At 35.5% G+C, this 17471-nt stretch overlaps 1 protein-coding gene across 1 annotated transcript in view; it reads right to left on the bottom strand.

Annotated features, from left to right (window-relative positions):
- RPAP3 (RNA polymerase II associated protein 3) overlaps positions 1-17471 on the bottom strand; it is a 19764-nt gene continuing 2293 nt past the window's right edge. Inside the window, exons 2-17 of the mRNA XM_074870438.1 lie at positions 17075-17233; positions 16345-16485; positions 15743-15865; positions 13490-13617; positions 12768-12889; positions 12338-12408; positions 11284-11412; positions 9925-10052; positions 8174-8295; positions 7702-7772; positions 7438-7554; positions 5164-5375; positions 3770-3965; positions 3028-3125; positions 1557-1657; positions 1-466 (exon numbers count right to left, since the gene is read on the bottom strand). Coding sequence (XP_074726539.1) covers positions 372-466; positions 1557-1657; positions 3028-3125; positions 3770-3965; positions 5164-5375; positions 7438-7554; positions 7702-7772; positions 8174-8295; positions 9925-10052; positions 11284-11412; positions 12338-12408; positions 12768-12889; positions 13490-13617; positions 15743-15865; positions 16345-16485; positions 17075-17233 — 2013 coding nt within the window. The 3' untranslated portion in view covers positions 1-371. The remainder of the gene's footprint in view (positions 467-1556; positions 1658-3027; positions 3126-3769; positions 3966-5163; positions 5376-7437; positions 7555-7701; positions 7773-8173; positions 8296-9924; positions 10053-11283; positions 11413-12337; positions 12409-12767; positions 12890-13489; positions 13618-15742; positions 15866-16344; positions 16486-17074; positions 17234-17471) is intronic.

Below are 17471 nucleotides of genomic sequence, written 5' to 3' on the forward strand. Positions count from 1 at the left end.
TTTAGTATCTTCAATATTCAGTTTATTTTCTAAAATAAGAGACATGCACATCTTACCAAAGACATGTTTATAAATACTTTTTTTTTTTCCTTTTTAATAAAGATCTCTATCTACAGTCCCGACCCTGAATATCAAACTGCCCAATTGTTTTCTTAAGCAAACAGATTCCATTGAAGATAATGTAGATCTGTATAGTTTCAGGTGCTGGAAAGCAAACGTACCTGCAGACCTAGATAATTATCTCTTCAGGCACTTGCCATTTGGCTAAACCAAGTTTAAGAGTTTCATTACTTATACAAAAGCAACAAATCCCAGTCTTCTTCACTGATTTCCACATGAAAGAAGTGCAGAAGCAGAAGTTTACACATCAGTCATTTCACTAAAATGCCATATTTCTTCTCCAATTCTTCAACAGAAGTATCTTTCAATCCCATGTGTTTCACATGATTGAACAATACCTGTGCAACTGTAAAAGAAAATCCCAGCAAAAACTGTTAGTTTTGTTATTCACACCCTTAAATTAGTCTAGTTCTTTCCTCAGTGAGACTAATTTTATATAGCTGAAATATGAGTACGTTTTTAGAACTACTGAGAGGATGAAAAAAGTAGTAAAGGGAACCTTTTGCTTTGTTTTGATGCCCACGAGCTGCCTAACATTTCCTTAAACAGGTATATAATCCTGACAACATAAAGAGATAGTAAACAAAATGAAAGCTATCTTGGCACTATACCATTAAATGCAGAATATAAGTTAATGCCAGATGGCAGATAAAGCTTACAGCAGGTTAAAGCCGTGAATGCAATTCATAAGAAGAATTTACTTGCACTTCATTAAGACAAACAAGTAATTTTATTTTAAGGAGATTAATAACCATTATATTTTGAAAATTGTGATATGTGAGCGACACTCAGCTGTAGATAGTAAATTTGACATTATTTGGTCCCAGAGGAATGTTTTGCTCCTAAGTGTTTCCCTGCTCCATAGTCTGTCTAGTGTGCTAAATAAAGAAAATATTTGAGACAAACCCCACTTTTATAAACCATGAATTCAAGCCAGTGTCAACCTGAATTGCAAACTAATTTAAGTGATGCCTCAAGAACAGGACAGATGACGAGGCTGAGTGGTTTAGATCTGCATTCTTTTTGCCAACAGTAAAGTCAGGATTGCCGAGAAATGGTCGTAAATTGTGAAAACTGTGTAATCTAGATACCTTGCATCTCAGATACAAGATTTCATACAACTTCATAAATTTGTAACATTACCAGCTACAAACCAAAATGCTAGAGAAGCTTACTTTATCAGACTAAAATGCAGTGGTATTACTGATAAAAACAAGAGGATTTAGCTGTAGTTTTCAAGCCTTAATAAGGAATCAAAAGATTAAGAAAAATTACATGACATTCATATTAACTTCTAAAACAATCAAAAGAGCTAGACAACTAAACTGATTATTACATGGAATAAACAACAAGAATAGCAGTAAATTTTACATCTTTCTTGCTAGATTCTACAGTATCACAAATGAAGTTTAAAAGGACACTACTGAATTACTTACTTTTTTTCTCTGAGCCTGACATAAACATTACTGCCATATCAAATCTTTTTAATTCAGATAGCCTCTGGAGGATTTCAAGGATGAGTGACGGCTCCTCTTTCCTGAAGAAGATTATTAGAAATATAAAAATAACTACTGTTGATTAGAAAGATTCAGTAGCTGCAAGCAATATTAAAGACTTCAGGAACAAGAAATTAAAGGACCAATGGAATTCCCTTGTCTGTCTCTCTCACATTCGCTGCCTTTCTCATCTTCCCTGTTCATTGTTCCACCCACAAAGCAAGAAGTCAACATCCAGAAATCTTTATGCAAGTATCATTCTGATACAGAGCAAGAGTGAAGAAATATAAAAACCTAGACTGATGCAAACTAACAGCTGTTCATGCACAGAAAGGCTCTTATATGATTTAATGCTTATACCTTGCCATAACATCACCATCTTTATACCTGTTAGGGTGTGTGAGGGGAAGTAGCACCTGTAGCCATAGGAAGCTCAGCAAAAAGCACCACATTACAGTTGTCATAATTTTTAAGTATACAGAACATTCATAGATTGTGTTCATTTTACATTTTTTTTGGTCAACAGTAAATAGGCACTGTCTTTGTTACAAATACTAAAAAGCAGTATTTTTTTTCATAACTTGTCCTGTCTACCTCCAGAAGAAATGTCTTTCACCTTACTGGAAACAATTTCAACTTTCTAGCCCTTACATGTCATATCACCAAATGTAGGACCATATCTTTTAAGATGTCATGTTTTACCCACATGATGGATATTTACCTTTAAAGAAATCAAGGGAAAGGCTAATATTGATTTTTTGTTTGCTTTTCTCCATAAAACAACACCTTAAAAACATTCTGAGTGTGTGCTCTCAGAGTAATTCAGAGAAGCCACACACTGCCTCTGACAGACAAAATGAACTTTAAGAGTCAAATGGTAGCATAAATTTCAAAAATAATTGTCAGGTCCTGTCTTACAGAACTTCTAGCTCCAATACATATTTACTATAGGCTACTGTAAAACGCTAGCAGGTAATTAAAAATAGAAGTTGAAATGCATCACAGTAAGTGTTGCACAAAAATTAAACCCTCTATTTCTCAGCTTTACAAAGTTAATATAGAAAGCTAATATTGTGCAATTATATATAACAACATACACAGTAATATGAACAAAAATTATTTCATATAGTCTTATATTCAGTTTCCGATGTTATTTAGCAGAACTGAATTCAACAACGTACAGTAAATCCTGAATCTTTGCCTCTTTTTAAAATCTGATTTTTCAAGATATGTTTAATTTCTTAAGAAGGAAAAACTGAATCATTCCAATTATTGCATCATGCTTATGTAATGCTGCACGCGGGAAATAATTTTGTAAGCCCAAGGGTGGGGCTAGGGAGGAAAAAAAAAAAAGGCAAAAAACCCCAGAATAGCAATAAGCAATGTACAACAAAGGAGGAGTTAAACTTACTCAATATAGAAATCATGTAGAATTTTCAGTATCTGGTTAAACAAGTCTGGATCTAAGGATTTCTGGAACAGTTTTGAATAAAGCGAAGGCTCTATTTGCTTTGGAAAAATTAAAAAAGTGTTATTTTTAGGCAAAAAATACAGGTGAGTCCTGACAACTAGAAATGAGTTTTTAGGATGTCTTGAATAACACTGAAGTGCATGAAAGCAAAACCAGAAAAACAATCACTTGCACCATTTGATGTTGAACACTAATTTGGGTTTTTTGGTTTGTTTGTGATGATGATTGCTAACTTCTTTTAAGAGAATTCTAAGCAAATTTTTAAAAAATATATATAAGCAGAAGTACACATTAAGTAGATTGATATGTTTCAAGCATTTGTTCAGTTTAAAAAGATGAGAATATTGCTATGTCTCTAATTACCCTAAAGCATTAATTTGAAAAATTAGAATTTAACATGGTTACCAATGTATTTAAGTCTTTACAGAGCCAGGGCCTATGTCTGAAAGAAGAGACAGATTATGCAGAGATTGTACTCAAAGCAAGCTAAGTGAAAAATCAGGCACAAGAGGAGAAATACTCAAATATGGATCAAACTACTCAGTATTATGTGAAGACAATTAAAGAAAGGGACTATTGTACACTGTCAAGACACTCTAAAGATAGCCACCCTTTCCAAAGTTTCTCTGATGTCAGCTGAAGAAACTGTCCAAGGACTTCCAATCAATACTACATTTCATACCTTCAGGTATAAGTACATATTTTCTGGGTAGTCTTTCAACTTCCTGAAGTCAGACTCAAGCTGGAAAGAGTTTGCCGGAATGGCAGGGACTGGAGAAGCAGACCTAAATGACCTTTTGATTTCTTTTTCCCTCTGTTTGTTCACAGGGAAAGATGGATGCAACACTGACGAAATTCCTTTCACACTAGCAGGAAGCCTGCGGAGAGATTATGAAACACATAATGAAGAAAACCTTTAGGGAAATCCTACACTGAGACCTAGCTGGAGATCTTTCAATTCATTAAAATAGTATAAAAAATTTTTAAAAAATAATGTATTTTAGTTTAAGCGGGTATCTGAAAAACCCTTCAAATTAGGGAAGCTTTATACTTGATTCATCTTTTCTAAAAAGCCCACACCTGCAAATACTTACAAATATACTCAGTCTTTCTCTACTTTGTTTCTGGAAATAACTGTATTTTATGGTACAGATTTCTACCACACACAGCTGCAAAAAAAGATAATTACATTTTCTGCAATTTCACAATGCAAAACACTAACAATGTCAAATGAACAAACCGTTTTCAATACTGATTACAGTGGAGCTATTTTTTGTCCTACAATTTGTCATTTAAGTCCATTTATTTTTCAGAAGTTATAAAATGGCTAAGAAATATACTTTTTTCTTCAACACTTCACGGTAAATCCATCTGAGCTGGAAAAGGTAGGTAAGGGTGTGTGAGGGTGTGTGTGTGTTTCTCATAAAAATTCTTCAATCAGAATTCCATAAAAAGTATTTAGTATTAACAGAATGAGATGATGCCAATGCATTCAGAGCTCTCCTAAGCAGACAAGTACAGTTCCAACACTTAACAGGAATAAAGTTAGGATAGTGGCTTCTATGCTTCAGCCTAGTTTCAGCCAGCCAGACTTGAGTTTGTCTAGCTAACACAGCAGAACTTGGGAACTCTGAGCAAACCTAAACTTATTGGCTGCCGGCTCAGCAGAGGAAAGAGTGGTGACACTCTCATCTGCTTCTTTTCTCTCACAACTGGTGTGGCAAAGGATGTTTGAAGTCTGCTCAGCATCTACTCTAAAACATTACAAAAAAATCACAGCTAGGAAAGATGAAGTGCACAAGCAAGAGTATGGCATACAGGAAAATATTAATTTATTTATATTTGAAATGTAAGGACAAGACTAGTTTTTCATCTGACACTAAATAGACCACACTTAGCCACTATATGATCAAAGAGGCACACATGTAAGAACTGCAGTATCTTTCAGTATTTTCTTTTTAATTCAGATTCTCCTAAGTATATTTGATACCTCATCCAATGTAGAAATCTGAAAATGAAGATTACATTTCAACTGCATTTACCTTTTAAGAAGAGGAGCAGAATTTTTATACTTACTGTAATGGTGATGTATCACTGATTTCTTCTATTTTCAAATGCTTTGCTTTTGGAATGTCTGTTGTAGTCAACTGATCATCCTGATCTAGATTGTCTGTTGTTTCAACACTCACTGAATTCCTCCAGTTACTTATTAAAGCAGTAGTGCTGGGCAAATCACTATTTGGTGTGTCATCATCAATTTCCTCAATGGGTATTCTTCGCAGAGGCTTCTAAACAGAACACGTAACTCATATCATGTGTGTAGCCTCAACATCAGTGTATATACAGGCCTCAAATAAACAGCTGTGTTTAATTTTAAATCTCATGAAAACTGGTTTCATCTGTAGTGATGCACATGGAAGATACTTTCAATAAAGATAAATGGCAAAAAAGGAAACTTCATGACATTCTACAGGAAGCCTTCTATGATCATTTTATTGCTTTACCTCATAAACCAGTGTATCCTTACTTTAGAGGATCTCAGAATCTGCATTCTGTTTTCCCAGTAATAAAAAAAAAAAGCTTCTTTTTTCCACCTACTAAGGTTGAATGGGCAAGCACTACCATATATTTTGACCAATGACCTGGTCAAGCTTTGTAATTTAGCTAAACAAGCATCCATCCAGCAACACAGACCTTGACCCTCAACTTAAAATTTTGATGATAAATATCGGTAACTCAGCCCTGCTGGTTGATCAAGTTACATACATCATAAGGCAATTAATTTCACCACTAGAGGACAAGCTAACTAAAATGCTTCAGCTTGTTTAATCCCTAAATGATTACTATTATTTTTGGCCATTACCTAGCACACACAGGTCTTGCAAGGAAACACTGGGGGAGTGGGGGGAAGAAAAAAAAATTCATCACCTTTTACTTTGGAATTTCACGTCCTGAACATGAACATAGTGTATATTGCTCCAGAAATACAGATGCAAATATACACAATTGAACATACTGAACAATTCAGACTTCTAGAAATAGCAGATTTCTCTGTCCAACTCTAACAAAATCCCATCATCTCTTTGCAGCAGTTTGCAAACTGCCTTAAATCATGCCAAAAAACCCTTGTCTTGTTGGTGTATTGACAGACAATACACGGTTTGCCGTGTCAATATACCATCTCATCATTGATCTAAGACTGTAAGGCTGCCTGGTGGATATGAAACAAAATTACAGTGTTCTCTTCCAATCCTTGGGCAGTACTAAAAGCACAGATGCTTCACCTATACTTGTTCTGCCTTAACAGAATAACAAGGAAAAAACAGCCTAGTGTCTCCCCCCCTTAATTTAGCAGCCAAACTGAAAACTTAATATAATTGTCTATAGTATTTCAGCTACTTCACATCAAGATTATTTACCTTTCTAGAAATATTGTATCTGGTTATAAAGAGCATATAATACTCTGTCTCCACCCTCCCATCATCCCCCCTCTTCCCCCCCCCAGCCAAGATCAAAATAATCACGCATTTTCTACAAAAACTATCCAGCTGAATTATATATTTAATGGAGGTAAACATTTTGAAATCATGAAGAGCAGAACACTACAGTACTCCAAGTGTGAGCATGCTTTGTATTTACAGAACTCGCTGCTGAACGTATAAAGATTCTGTGTACTAAAAGGGGAAGGCTAATACATAAAGCCGGTATTAATCTGTATCATCATATTTTGTCATATGTAACTCGTTAAATCTATAAACCACTGATAATTCATAGTCCAAAAATACCGTTTCTTGAAAACCAATACCCAGCTATTCTAGTTTATGTCTATGAAAATGCAGGGTCAAGGCTCTTGTTGTAGCCCTAGGTGACACCAGCATACGACACTGGTAGGCAACGTGTCTTGTTACCACTACAACTGCTACAGAAACTGTAAACAGCAGATGAAAAGAAAGGGAGTTTACCCAGAGCTTTCTCAGCTTTCTCAAGTCTGCAATCAAACACAGACTTACCCACCTCCCCCTTACTCTCAACTGCAATGTTAGCTAGGGACCCAGGAGAGGGTTGCCTCCCCATTTCATATTATAGATGCAGGCATACACCATGTTTCCCAAGCGTGGTACTGTAGGCTGAACGCTTACACCACTGCTACTGTTACACACACTTGGAAGCAATTATGTTATTGAAAGTTATGTTCTTGAAAAATATCAAAAGAGTAAATCTGTAGATTTTGGGCTTTCAACAGGCAAGATGTATTTATCAGGAGTTAGCCTACATAAATAAGGAAGTGGATTTTAACTCTAAGCTCTACTCTTCCCATCATTATAGAAAACAACTCACAAAACAACTTACTGTTGATTTCAGGTATAATGGATTATCAATCAGTTTCACTATATTTTTTATTTCTGTTTCTTTTATCAATACTGCAGGATATTCTTGATGAGTCCACTGTTCTTTCTCAGCTAATTCCTGAAAAAAAAAAATGGTAATTTGTCCAAAAGATCAAAAGTTTGAGGAATAATTATAAGATGTATTAAAAATTACATAATAAAGAATGAAAACATTTTATTACTAGAAGCTTACAATAAAATTTACAAAAAGCACAAGTATACATACATTCCTTATTTTAGTGAGTTCATTTACTGCTTGTTTATTTCCAGGTTCCAGCTTCAGAACAGCTTCAAAGTCTGAGTGAAAAACAACATATGAAAACTGTAGACATCAAGTTACAAATACTCCTGAAAAATTTTAAGATCTTCTATTTTCCTTTCACAGCTCTAAACTAATTAAAGGCAGGCAAGTTACCCTAATGTTTATATAATGACCTAGTTTTTAAGCACATTTTTTCAAACTATTTCTTACTACTTCTCATAAGCAACAGTAGTTGTAATATCACATAAAACTGTCTTCTGATCCAACACAAAAGGTTTTATACGTATTCAACGAAACACAACAAAACCCCACCATTCTTAACTTTTGCACTGATAATCTCAATTAGTCAGCAGTTGATTTAATTGCTATTAGAAGATAAAAAAATCAGGATGTATTTATTACTTAGTATCATACTTAGGCTAATTCAAAGTCATACCTTCCATAGCTTCTTTTAGCTTTCCAAGAGCAACTCTGGCAGCTCCTCTTCTGGCAAAGGCTTTAGAATAGGAGGCATCTAAGAGCAGAGCTTGTGTACAGTCATTTTCTGCCTCTTCATATCTCAGCAAAAGATTAGTACAAAATTAATAATCAGTTTCAAGAGGCAGTTTCAACTGAAAAGACAGAGCTACCCAAAGCAATTAATATATGAAGATAGATCTTTAATTACTTATATACATATATATACACACCACTGAGCTAAAATGTAAAATAAAAGTAAACATATAAAATATGATTTCTCAGCACCTTGAAATTTCAGTCAACTCTTCTGGTATCTCATGACACACTGCTGTATTTTTATCATCACAGAGAAATTCACTTGCTCTGTGAAAATAAATACTTAAAGCCTGTCAGAGCAGAGTCCACTTTAAACATTAAATAGCCTTAAAAAGTCAGCATCATAGCTTTGCACTTCCGAAAACCAGAAATACCATTACAAACATACAATAAAAGTACAAGTAAGGAGAAGCAAGCATATAGGAGAATAAATTCCATCTGAATTTCTATGACTTGTCCTTAACTATTTCAGAATGAGAAGTCAGTATATCCTTGCATTAAAGTAATTTGCTTCACTGTAAGATCAAATTTCCTCATGCCAGTTATGTTAGGTCATGATTCCACTATGTGCATATTAAAGTATTTTCATTCATTCCTCTTCCCCTCTTTCAATGTATCATTAAATTTAGGGAAACTTTTTTTTTTCCCAGTTATTATCAGTTCTAGAGGTTTATAATACCAGTAAGATCCTGTTGCATTTTATGTTTGGATCCTCTTTGAAATGTAAAACCCCACGTTACACTGATTTATTGTACAAAATCAATTTTCTTGCTTGGTCATTCAATTAAAATACCACTTCCTCCGACTCTCTGAGAACACTATTTGCATTATGATGTCTTCTATGGCTTCAGTACTAAATTACAAATGCTGGGTCAGAAATACTACCTGTGCAACCTATTTTATAATCTCATAATTTGAGATCAATGTATTGTCTCTACAGATACCCAGCCACGTCATGTTAGAAGAGATGACCAACATAATGCTCAGCTGTCTAATTCTCATGCTACCAGTTTAAAAGGTTTAAACTACCATACCATCAGGGAGTCAAAAAAATTCAGAGTTCAAAAATGGTCATATGGAATTTCTCTCATTTGCTAGAAAGCGTGCATTTCGTACTGGATTATTTGAACAAAGCTTAATTAAAAATACACATACACATCTCCATTTGTGGACTTAAAGAAAAATATTTTAAAAGATGACAATTTCCAGAAAAAGTTCCTACCCATTCCCTTTGAAGTGAGAAGTTATAATCCACTTCTTTTTACAGTGCAACATTTAATAGCTGACTGGTTTTTACAGTCAAAAAAGACATAAGGCTTTGGGCAGGTCTTTTGAGAAAAGTGAATATCTAGAATTTTTACACACATAAAAATGAAAATCAAACTTTAGAAACTATAATTTCATGCTGATGCTATTTTATTCTCTCAGAACTTATTTCATATGAAATGCATTGTAAGATCACACATATTGAGCTGTTCTTTTTCTCTTACTGTTTTCAATATGATTTATTCTAGACTGAATTCTAAAGAGGATTAGGAGTGGCAGTAACTTAACCTGACTGAAAGTCTACTGGATCGTTCTTCTATCTAGTTCACAACAAAGAAACAGTCTAGCACATGCAATCCTACTTACTTTTCGATCTTTAGATAGGCCATGGCTCTGTTAGCTGGCAGAAGTGCATTGGTGCCATCTGCTGCTATACCACGGGTATAACATTCTATTGCAGTCTCATACTTCCCTTCTTTGAAATAACCATTACCCTGTAATATTTAGGTTAGAAAAGAATAGCGTTGAGAAAGATCTTGTGCAATAAGTTTATCTTATCCTTTTGAGTTAGACAGGATCACAATGCCAAGAAGATGGATCACAAAGGACTCCCACATCAGGGCAGATATTTATGGCATATTTCTTCATATCTAAGCTTGGAGGCAGACACAAAAAAAAAATCTTAATTTTTTCCAGTATGAAAAAATTTTTGCTACTTTTAGGTCTATAAGTTGTCATTTATCTTTACTCTTGATGTGCAGGATAAGCCACCCTGTACCTCCTGTTATTTTCTCATTAATGCTCCATACAACAAAATTACATTAATTATTTTTGTTTCCAAGAGACTAAAATTACCTTTTGCTTCTCAATACTAATATAAAGCCATGTATTATCTTCACCGCCACTACTCTACTCACTGGCAGAAAAGCGAAGGCCAGAGTTCAGACTTGACAGGATCCATGTTGCCAGGAGCAGGCCCACAGTGAGTCAACTCTGCTACCGACAAAGCATTGCACTAGACTGAGATTTCTTTTCTGTGGTCTCTTCAAACTTTTGTTCCTTTTACCTACTTAATCTCTGCTTTCATTCTTTTCCTACTAATTACCTCTTACAACCAGTATAGGAAATCTGAATATTGATTAAAAGTCAGAAGTTAAATAGGTAGGTAAGAGAACAGAAAGAAATTATATTTTAGTCGATAATGTTATTTCCTAATTGCAACAGTGGGGAGAGGGAGAAATCAATAAGCCAACTGCGAGCCGAGACCATGTATCCAGAAATACATTTTTATTGTCATTGTTGCCTGCACTCCCTGAAGTCCATTTCATACCTACTTTTCACCACGTAATCAGAGGTTTGAAATACAAGAAATAGCCCACAACTCCACCTGAACAAGCAGGGATCAAGATGTATACAGTACTGGAGAAATAGGATCTCTAAAGTTCAAGTTCTACTTATCTTACTACGTATTTGAAATCTATCATATACAATTTGGGCTGTAAAAGCTACCTTGTATAATTATTCCTCCAGAAAAGTCCAGACAGAACTTCACTCTCCCCCTCCCCTCCCTACAGAGCCCAAAATGGGTAACAATTAAGGATATATCAATGATACTGTATTTATGAAGTTCAACACAATATCAAGTTTAATTTAAACATTTGCATAGCTAAGAGCACAACACTTTTCTTTGCTATCTCTCCTGTTCCACCAGAATCTGTGACTTACCAGATCTTTCTCTGTAATAGCCTTCTGCTTTTGCTGCTGGTATTCAATGCGCTGCTTCTCTTCATCTGTTAATTCTGGTCTGACCACATCTTCAAACTCTTTTTGTTCAGAACTTCTCGATGACAGAGCCTGCAAAGATGTATTTTTTTCCACAATAAGTAATTCCTCCATTTACGCATTTTCAGAACATAAATTACGATAAATTCTAAAACTTTTAAGATGCAAAAATCTGTCAAGCATTTTAACAGAAGTGCCCATGTTCTAAGCTGAATGTAAACTGAAGAGATCATTCTAAACTGTTCTTGACAATGTATTTCTATGAGGATCTGTGAGTCAGAATCTTACTTGGTAAATAAAAAGTATGTAATTTCTGAAGCAATGTAAATGAAACAATGTAAAATAACCCATGGAACCTGTCTGTATTTATTCCAATTTAGAGATCATTAATATCTTCAATTACTGGAGTCTTTGGTTCTTCATTCTGAAAATAAATTTTTCAAGCACTTTCAAAAGTACAGTTGAAGAGGTATAAGCATATTCACACAGTAATGACAGGTGAACTTATATTTACTAACATTCCCTCCCTGTCATGAAAGGGTTCATACTTGCAGTAGAGTATTATGTTCTGCTAGGCTTAAACCCACTTTGTGGTTTAGCAGACCACAGCAATCAGTGGGACTACAAGCAGTCTAACAGGTCAGCTTTACACATAGATTTTCTTATACGTAGAGCTATCTTGTACCAAAATATTAAGCACGACTGAAAAAAAACATTAACACGGGAGGTAGAAAAAACATATGAAGGAAGATTAAAAAAAAAAATTAACGTTGGTTCACACATCCAGTCTTAGTCTGCTAATCTACCATTACACTGGTGTTTGCATACATGTTGGCTAATCCAGAAGAAACTCAATTACAGATTTTGACCACAGTGAACTACAAATACCAGTAAAAGCACATGAGACTTTGTTGAATTCAATTCTTGTTATAAGTTGATACAGATATAAACTGAACAGGGCGTATTAATTTATGTTAGGGCCTATTAGTCTTCTTACCCGATCAATTTTCTTCAGCTCATTTTTTGCTTCAAAGTTGTTTGCATCCAGCTCTAAAACTTTTTCATAATCTATTAGAAGATCAGAAAACAATGTTTCAGGTAGGAATTACAGACTAGCAACCAGAGTATAAAATAAGAACGTTCTTTTGAGATAACCCTTTTTTGTAGTTACCTGAAAGGCTAGAGATACTACAAAGAACACATTATTCTAAAACATTTAAAGCTGAATTATTCTAGAACTTCTAATCATCATTAAGACTGGCTGCTTGAATTTTACCTTGACAGAAGAATATGGCATTCTATTTCTTTGTTTACAGGAAAAGAAAATTAAATTCCTACACCAAATAAGCAAATCACACCAACTTTAATCAAGCAGATAAATGAACAGTTTGTATGTATTTTAAGGAAAAAATTTTAAAAAGACCCACCTTCTTTAGCACCTTGAAGATTTTTCAAAGCAAAGCGAGCAGCCCCTCTTCTGGCATAAGCCTTTATGTAATTTTTATCTAAAGCAAGTGCTAAATTGCAGTCAGATTCTGCAACAGAAAACCTATCAAAAATATGAATGAGTTAGTCTGGAAACATCTAGGTAACAAAAACCCAAAAAATCATCGAGTTAGCTTACTCTGAAGCTTAACCGGTTCTCTCTAAAGGGGAAATTTTACATGCTTCAGAAGGGGCACAGAACAAGTATTTAAATATCTCTCAATTCAGAATACATGAAAACAGGAAAGGAAAACAGAGGTCAACAATCTCTACTGCAATAGAAAGAATAACCAACGAGATCTCCTATACCCTTTCTTTCCCCCAAACAATTAAAGCTTTAGAAATAGAGCTCACTGAATCTGAAAGGCAAAGTAGAGACTGAACTTTTTCTTTTTTTTTTTTTTTTAAAAGTCTTACACTGTAACACAGAAGACCGTGAACTTCCAACATGAAAGCAGAGGAAAAAAAGATGAGAGAGACTACCAGATTCCTTATCTTAGCAATTCCTATTTTACTTTGAAACTGCAAAGCAGGTTACAACAGCAGTCTTACACAGGTTGTATTACAGCATGGTAAATAATATAATCAAGACTTAAAACCAGACAAAAAATCTGAAGGTAGCATTCAAAAGAAAAGATTAAGGATTTAACAATACAAGCCTTACTTTTTCATTCTATAAAAAGCTGATGCTCTGTTTGTGGGCAATACTGGATTGTATGGATCAGAATGCATCCCTCTAGTGTAGCATTTTATAGCTTCATCAAAGTTCCCTTGTTTAAAGTAGTTATTACCCTGTGAATAGAAGAAAGTCTTATTAGCAAATTACTGTACATTGATAGACACATTATTAATTTTTGGGGAAAAAATTCAAAGCTTGTATTTTAGAATGCTCAAACATTTTTAACATCTCTAAAGTACTGCTTTACTGCAAAACATTTATTCTATTATTTACTTTTTTATTCTAAGTATCTTATATTAAATATTTCTCATGATTTATGCAATAAGAGAGTTTTATTATATACTCATTTTCAATATCTGTAGGTCATTTCCAGGAACAAGCACATACACAGCTGCGTAAATTGCCATAGAGAATTACCGAATTATTTTGGGGGGTTTTTTAGCAACTAGATTGGGCATCTTTGCTTTCCAAGGTAAATATACTCATTTCTGCCTTCTTTGGGACAAAACTTTTATCTTGTGTGCCCTTACCTGCTTCACTGCAGCCAAGATAATAATGGTCAAAGACATTTCAATTCCTCAGTGTAGACTGCAGATTATACCTCAGGGAATTTCTACTGCAGCAGGGAAAGGCAGCAGATGTCACCCATGCAGACAAAAAAACCCTAAGAAACTCTACTACAGAAAAGTATGGACTGACAGATGGTGTTAGGTGATTGCTTGTAAACAAAGAAGTTCCTCAGAACTACAGAAGCTGTCACACAACCAGCTTTGCCTATCTCACATGACAACGAAGGATGAGATAGGTCTTGCTGTATTCTACTTGCAAAATAAGGTAAAACTGAACTTGCAAGGCAGGGAAGACATACAAGTTCGCCCATCATTCCCAGATGTAGTGGCCTTGCAAAGGAACTAATCTTAAATTATGAGTGATTTAGTCTGGGGCATTCAGACCTTGCGTTGAGGTAAACACCAGTTTGATCCCCATGGCAATTCTATACAGCAATCCAACTTCTCAAACCAAAAAACCACTAATACGTTAATCATCATAAATGCACATTAAGCAGAGTCTGACAAGGTTTGCTGCAACTGGTGATGGGAAGAAAGAGAAACGCAGTGAGAATTTTGCATGTTGGAATAATGGGTAGGAAAACAGACACAGAACATTCCTAACAGGCAATTCTTCCACCAGAAGTGTAGTTTCAGTCCACAATCTTTTAAAAGAAACTACAGAAGTTCCTATATCTAACTTGCTACTTTGCAAATCACGGAATCATTTAGGTGCAAAAGACCTTTAAGATCAAGTCTAACTGTTAACCTAACACTGCCAAGTCCACCACTAAACCATGTCCCTAAGCACCACATCTCACATCTACACATCTTCTAAATACCTCCCAGGGATGGTGACTCCACCACTTCCCTAGGCAGCCTGTTCCAATGCTTGACAACCCTTTTGGTGAAGAAATTTTTCCTAATATCCAATCTAAACCTCCCTGGCACAACTTGAGGCCATTTCCTCTCATCCTATTGCTTATTACTTGGGAGAAGAGACTGACACCCACCTCACTACAACCTCCTCAATAAGGTCTCCCCTGAGCCTCCTTTTCTCCAGGCTAAATAATCCCAGTTCCCTCAGCTGTTCCTCACAAGACTTGTGCTCTAGACCCTTCACCAGCTTTGTTGCCCTTCTTTGGACACACTCCAGCACCTCAATGTCTTTCTTGAAGTGAGGGGCCCAAAACTGAACACAGTACTCAAATTTGGTGCAGCCTCGCCAGTGCCAAGTACAGAGGTAAGATCACTTCCCTAGTCCTGCTGGCCACGCTATTTCTAATACAAGCCAGGATGCTGCTGGCCTTTCTGGCCACCCTGGGCACACTGCTAGCTCATATTCAGCCGGCTGTCAACCAACAACCCCAGGTCCTTTTCCACTGGGCTGCTTTCAGTCACTCTTCCTCAAGCCTGTAGCATTGCATGGGGCTGTTGTGTCCCAAGTGCAGGACCCGGCACTTGGCCTTGTTGAACCTCACAAAACTGGCCTCAGCCCACTGCTCCAGCCTGTCCAGATCCCTCTGTAAGAATCCTCCTACCCTCAAGCAGATCAACACTCCTGCCCAACTTGGTGTCGTCTGCAAACTTACTGAGGGTGCACTCCATTTGCTCATCCAGATCACTGATAAAGATATTAAACAGAACTGGCTCCAATACTGAGTATAACAAACAGTTACAACGCTATAACCTTTTCCTTCTCCGCAAGAGCTTTTTCTGCATCTATACGGATTCCATCTTCCTCAGAGTCTGATTCTGGAGATACAGAATCATGAGTACTATCTTCTTTATCAAGTTCTTCAAGTATTTTATCCTGAAATCAGATAAAAAAGATTATCTTCATTATAATTTAACAATACAAAATAAATCAAGCAAAACTTTAGCAGAACTAGCAGTGCATTCTGAAAAATCTCTGCTTAAGTCCTCTTTTCCGAGGAGTATTCCACACTTCAAAAGTAAAAGATCTATTCTCTAATAGTGCCAGCTGTGTTTAGTCTTATATTCTATTAAGTTATGACTTTAACAGATCTATCATTAAACCATTTTTTCCCCCCTTAAAGTCAAATTCAATCTGCTGAATGAGAGCAGAGTCAATAGAAAACTAGTATTTCTCAATATGCCAAATTTTAAACACTACCTTTTTGGAAGAAAGCTACTTTCTATGTTCACACAGTACTCAGCACAGCAAGATACTGACCTGTGGACTGAACTCTCAGCACTGTAAGAAAATCTTATTTAAGACAGAATCAACCGGGGACAAGACTCAGTTAACAAGCAAATATTCTGACTCACCACATCAAGTTTTCCCCATGCTTCATAATCGTAAGACTTGATCTTGTTTTTCTTGTTTTCCTCAGTGGTTATCTTTGAAGGGACTTTACTTTTGCTTTTCTTCTTTTTCTTAAAAGTCTTGTTTCGAATTGGTGGCAAATTCTAAATTGAAATAAGTAATATTATAAAACAGATGTGTGAAAGTCACTTGTATTGAAGAATCTATAGCACCTATATTTAGATATGGTATCTGTATCACTGGCTAGTTTTATTTTAGAAATCCATCCAGCAAGCGGTTCTCAGGAACTCTACAAAACCACTACGGACAGCAAGTATAAATCTTTCAATAATAACAACTTTATGTCATACATGTAATAATTGCTAAGTTTTAGAAGACAACTCGCTGCAGAGTATCACTGAAGTATCCCATCAATACATTAAAAGTCACTAATAAATAAGTGATACTGATGTTGCAAACAGAAATATTCTCCTAGCTCTACCTGGAAGTGATTAAAAATTTACTGGCCCATCACCTCCAGAGGCCTCTGCCCCACAGCTGTTGCTGGAACAGTTTACAGAGGAATCTTTGGTCTGCTTCAGATGAGGAACGAGTCAGCTGGGTTATCTCGTACCTTCTATCCAGATATTTTAAGTCAACACGTGCACTTTTGCTGAAGCTAAAAGTAATTACTATAAACTATTGCATTATGGATCGCTGAATTAATATTGACACTGGACTTGTGATTTTTACCTCTTCTGGGACACCACTCTGTTTCCTTAGTTCAGAATCCACTTCTTTAATATCTTTTTCCCAGCTCTCCAATTCTCTCATAAAATCCTGCAGCTCTTCAGCATTTTGCTTCATTTGCAGCTGTAGTTCCAGAGCTTTATTTGGTGCGCTCATTGTAATCTGCCAAATTTCAAGGAAAAACTTTCTAAAGAGAACTTGAAAGTATGTACTGAAGGAAGCTAGCTACTTCAAAATGAAGAAGTCTAACTTACATGCAAGACAGGCTGCCTAGTAGCATAGTAGGAATGTTAAATAGTAAGAGGCTAAGAAACACAATTTAAATGTCTTTGAAAAAATTACAAGAAGTCATGTTATTTAGATAAAACAAAGTATACCAGAACAAACAGTAAGTCACCCT

The sequence above is a fragment of the Strix uralensis genome, chromosome 5 (assembly GCF_047716275.1).
Source record: "Strix uralensis isolate ZFMK-TIS-50842 chromosome 5, bStrUra1, whole genome shotgun sequence".
Classification (NCBI taxonomy): domain Eukaryota; kingdom Metazoa; phylum Chordata; class Aves; order Strigiformes; family Strigidae; genus Strix; species Strix uralensis.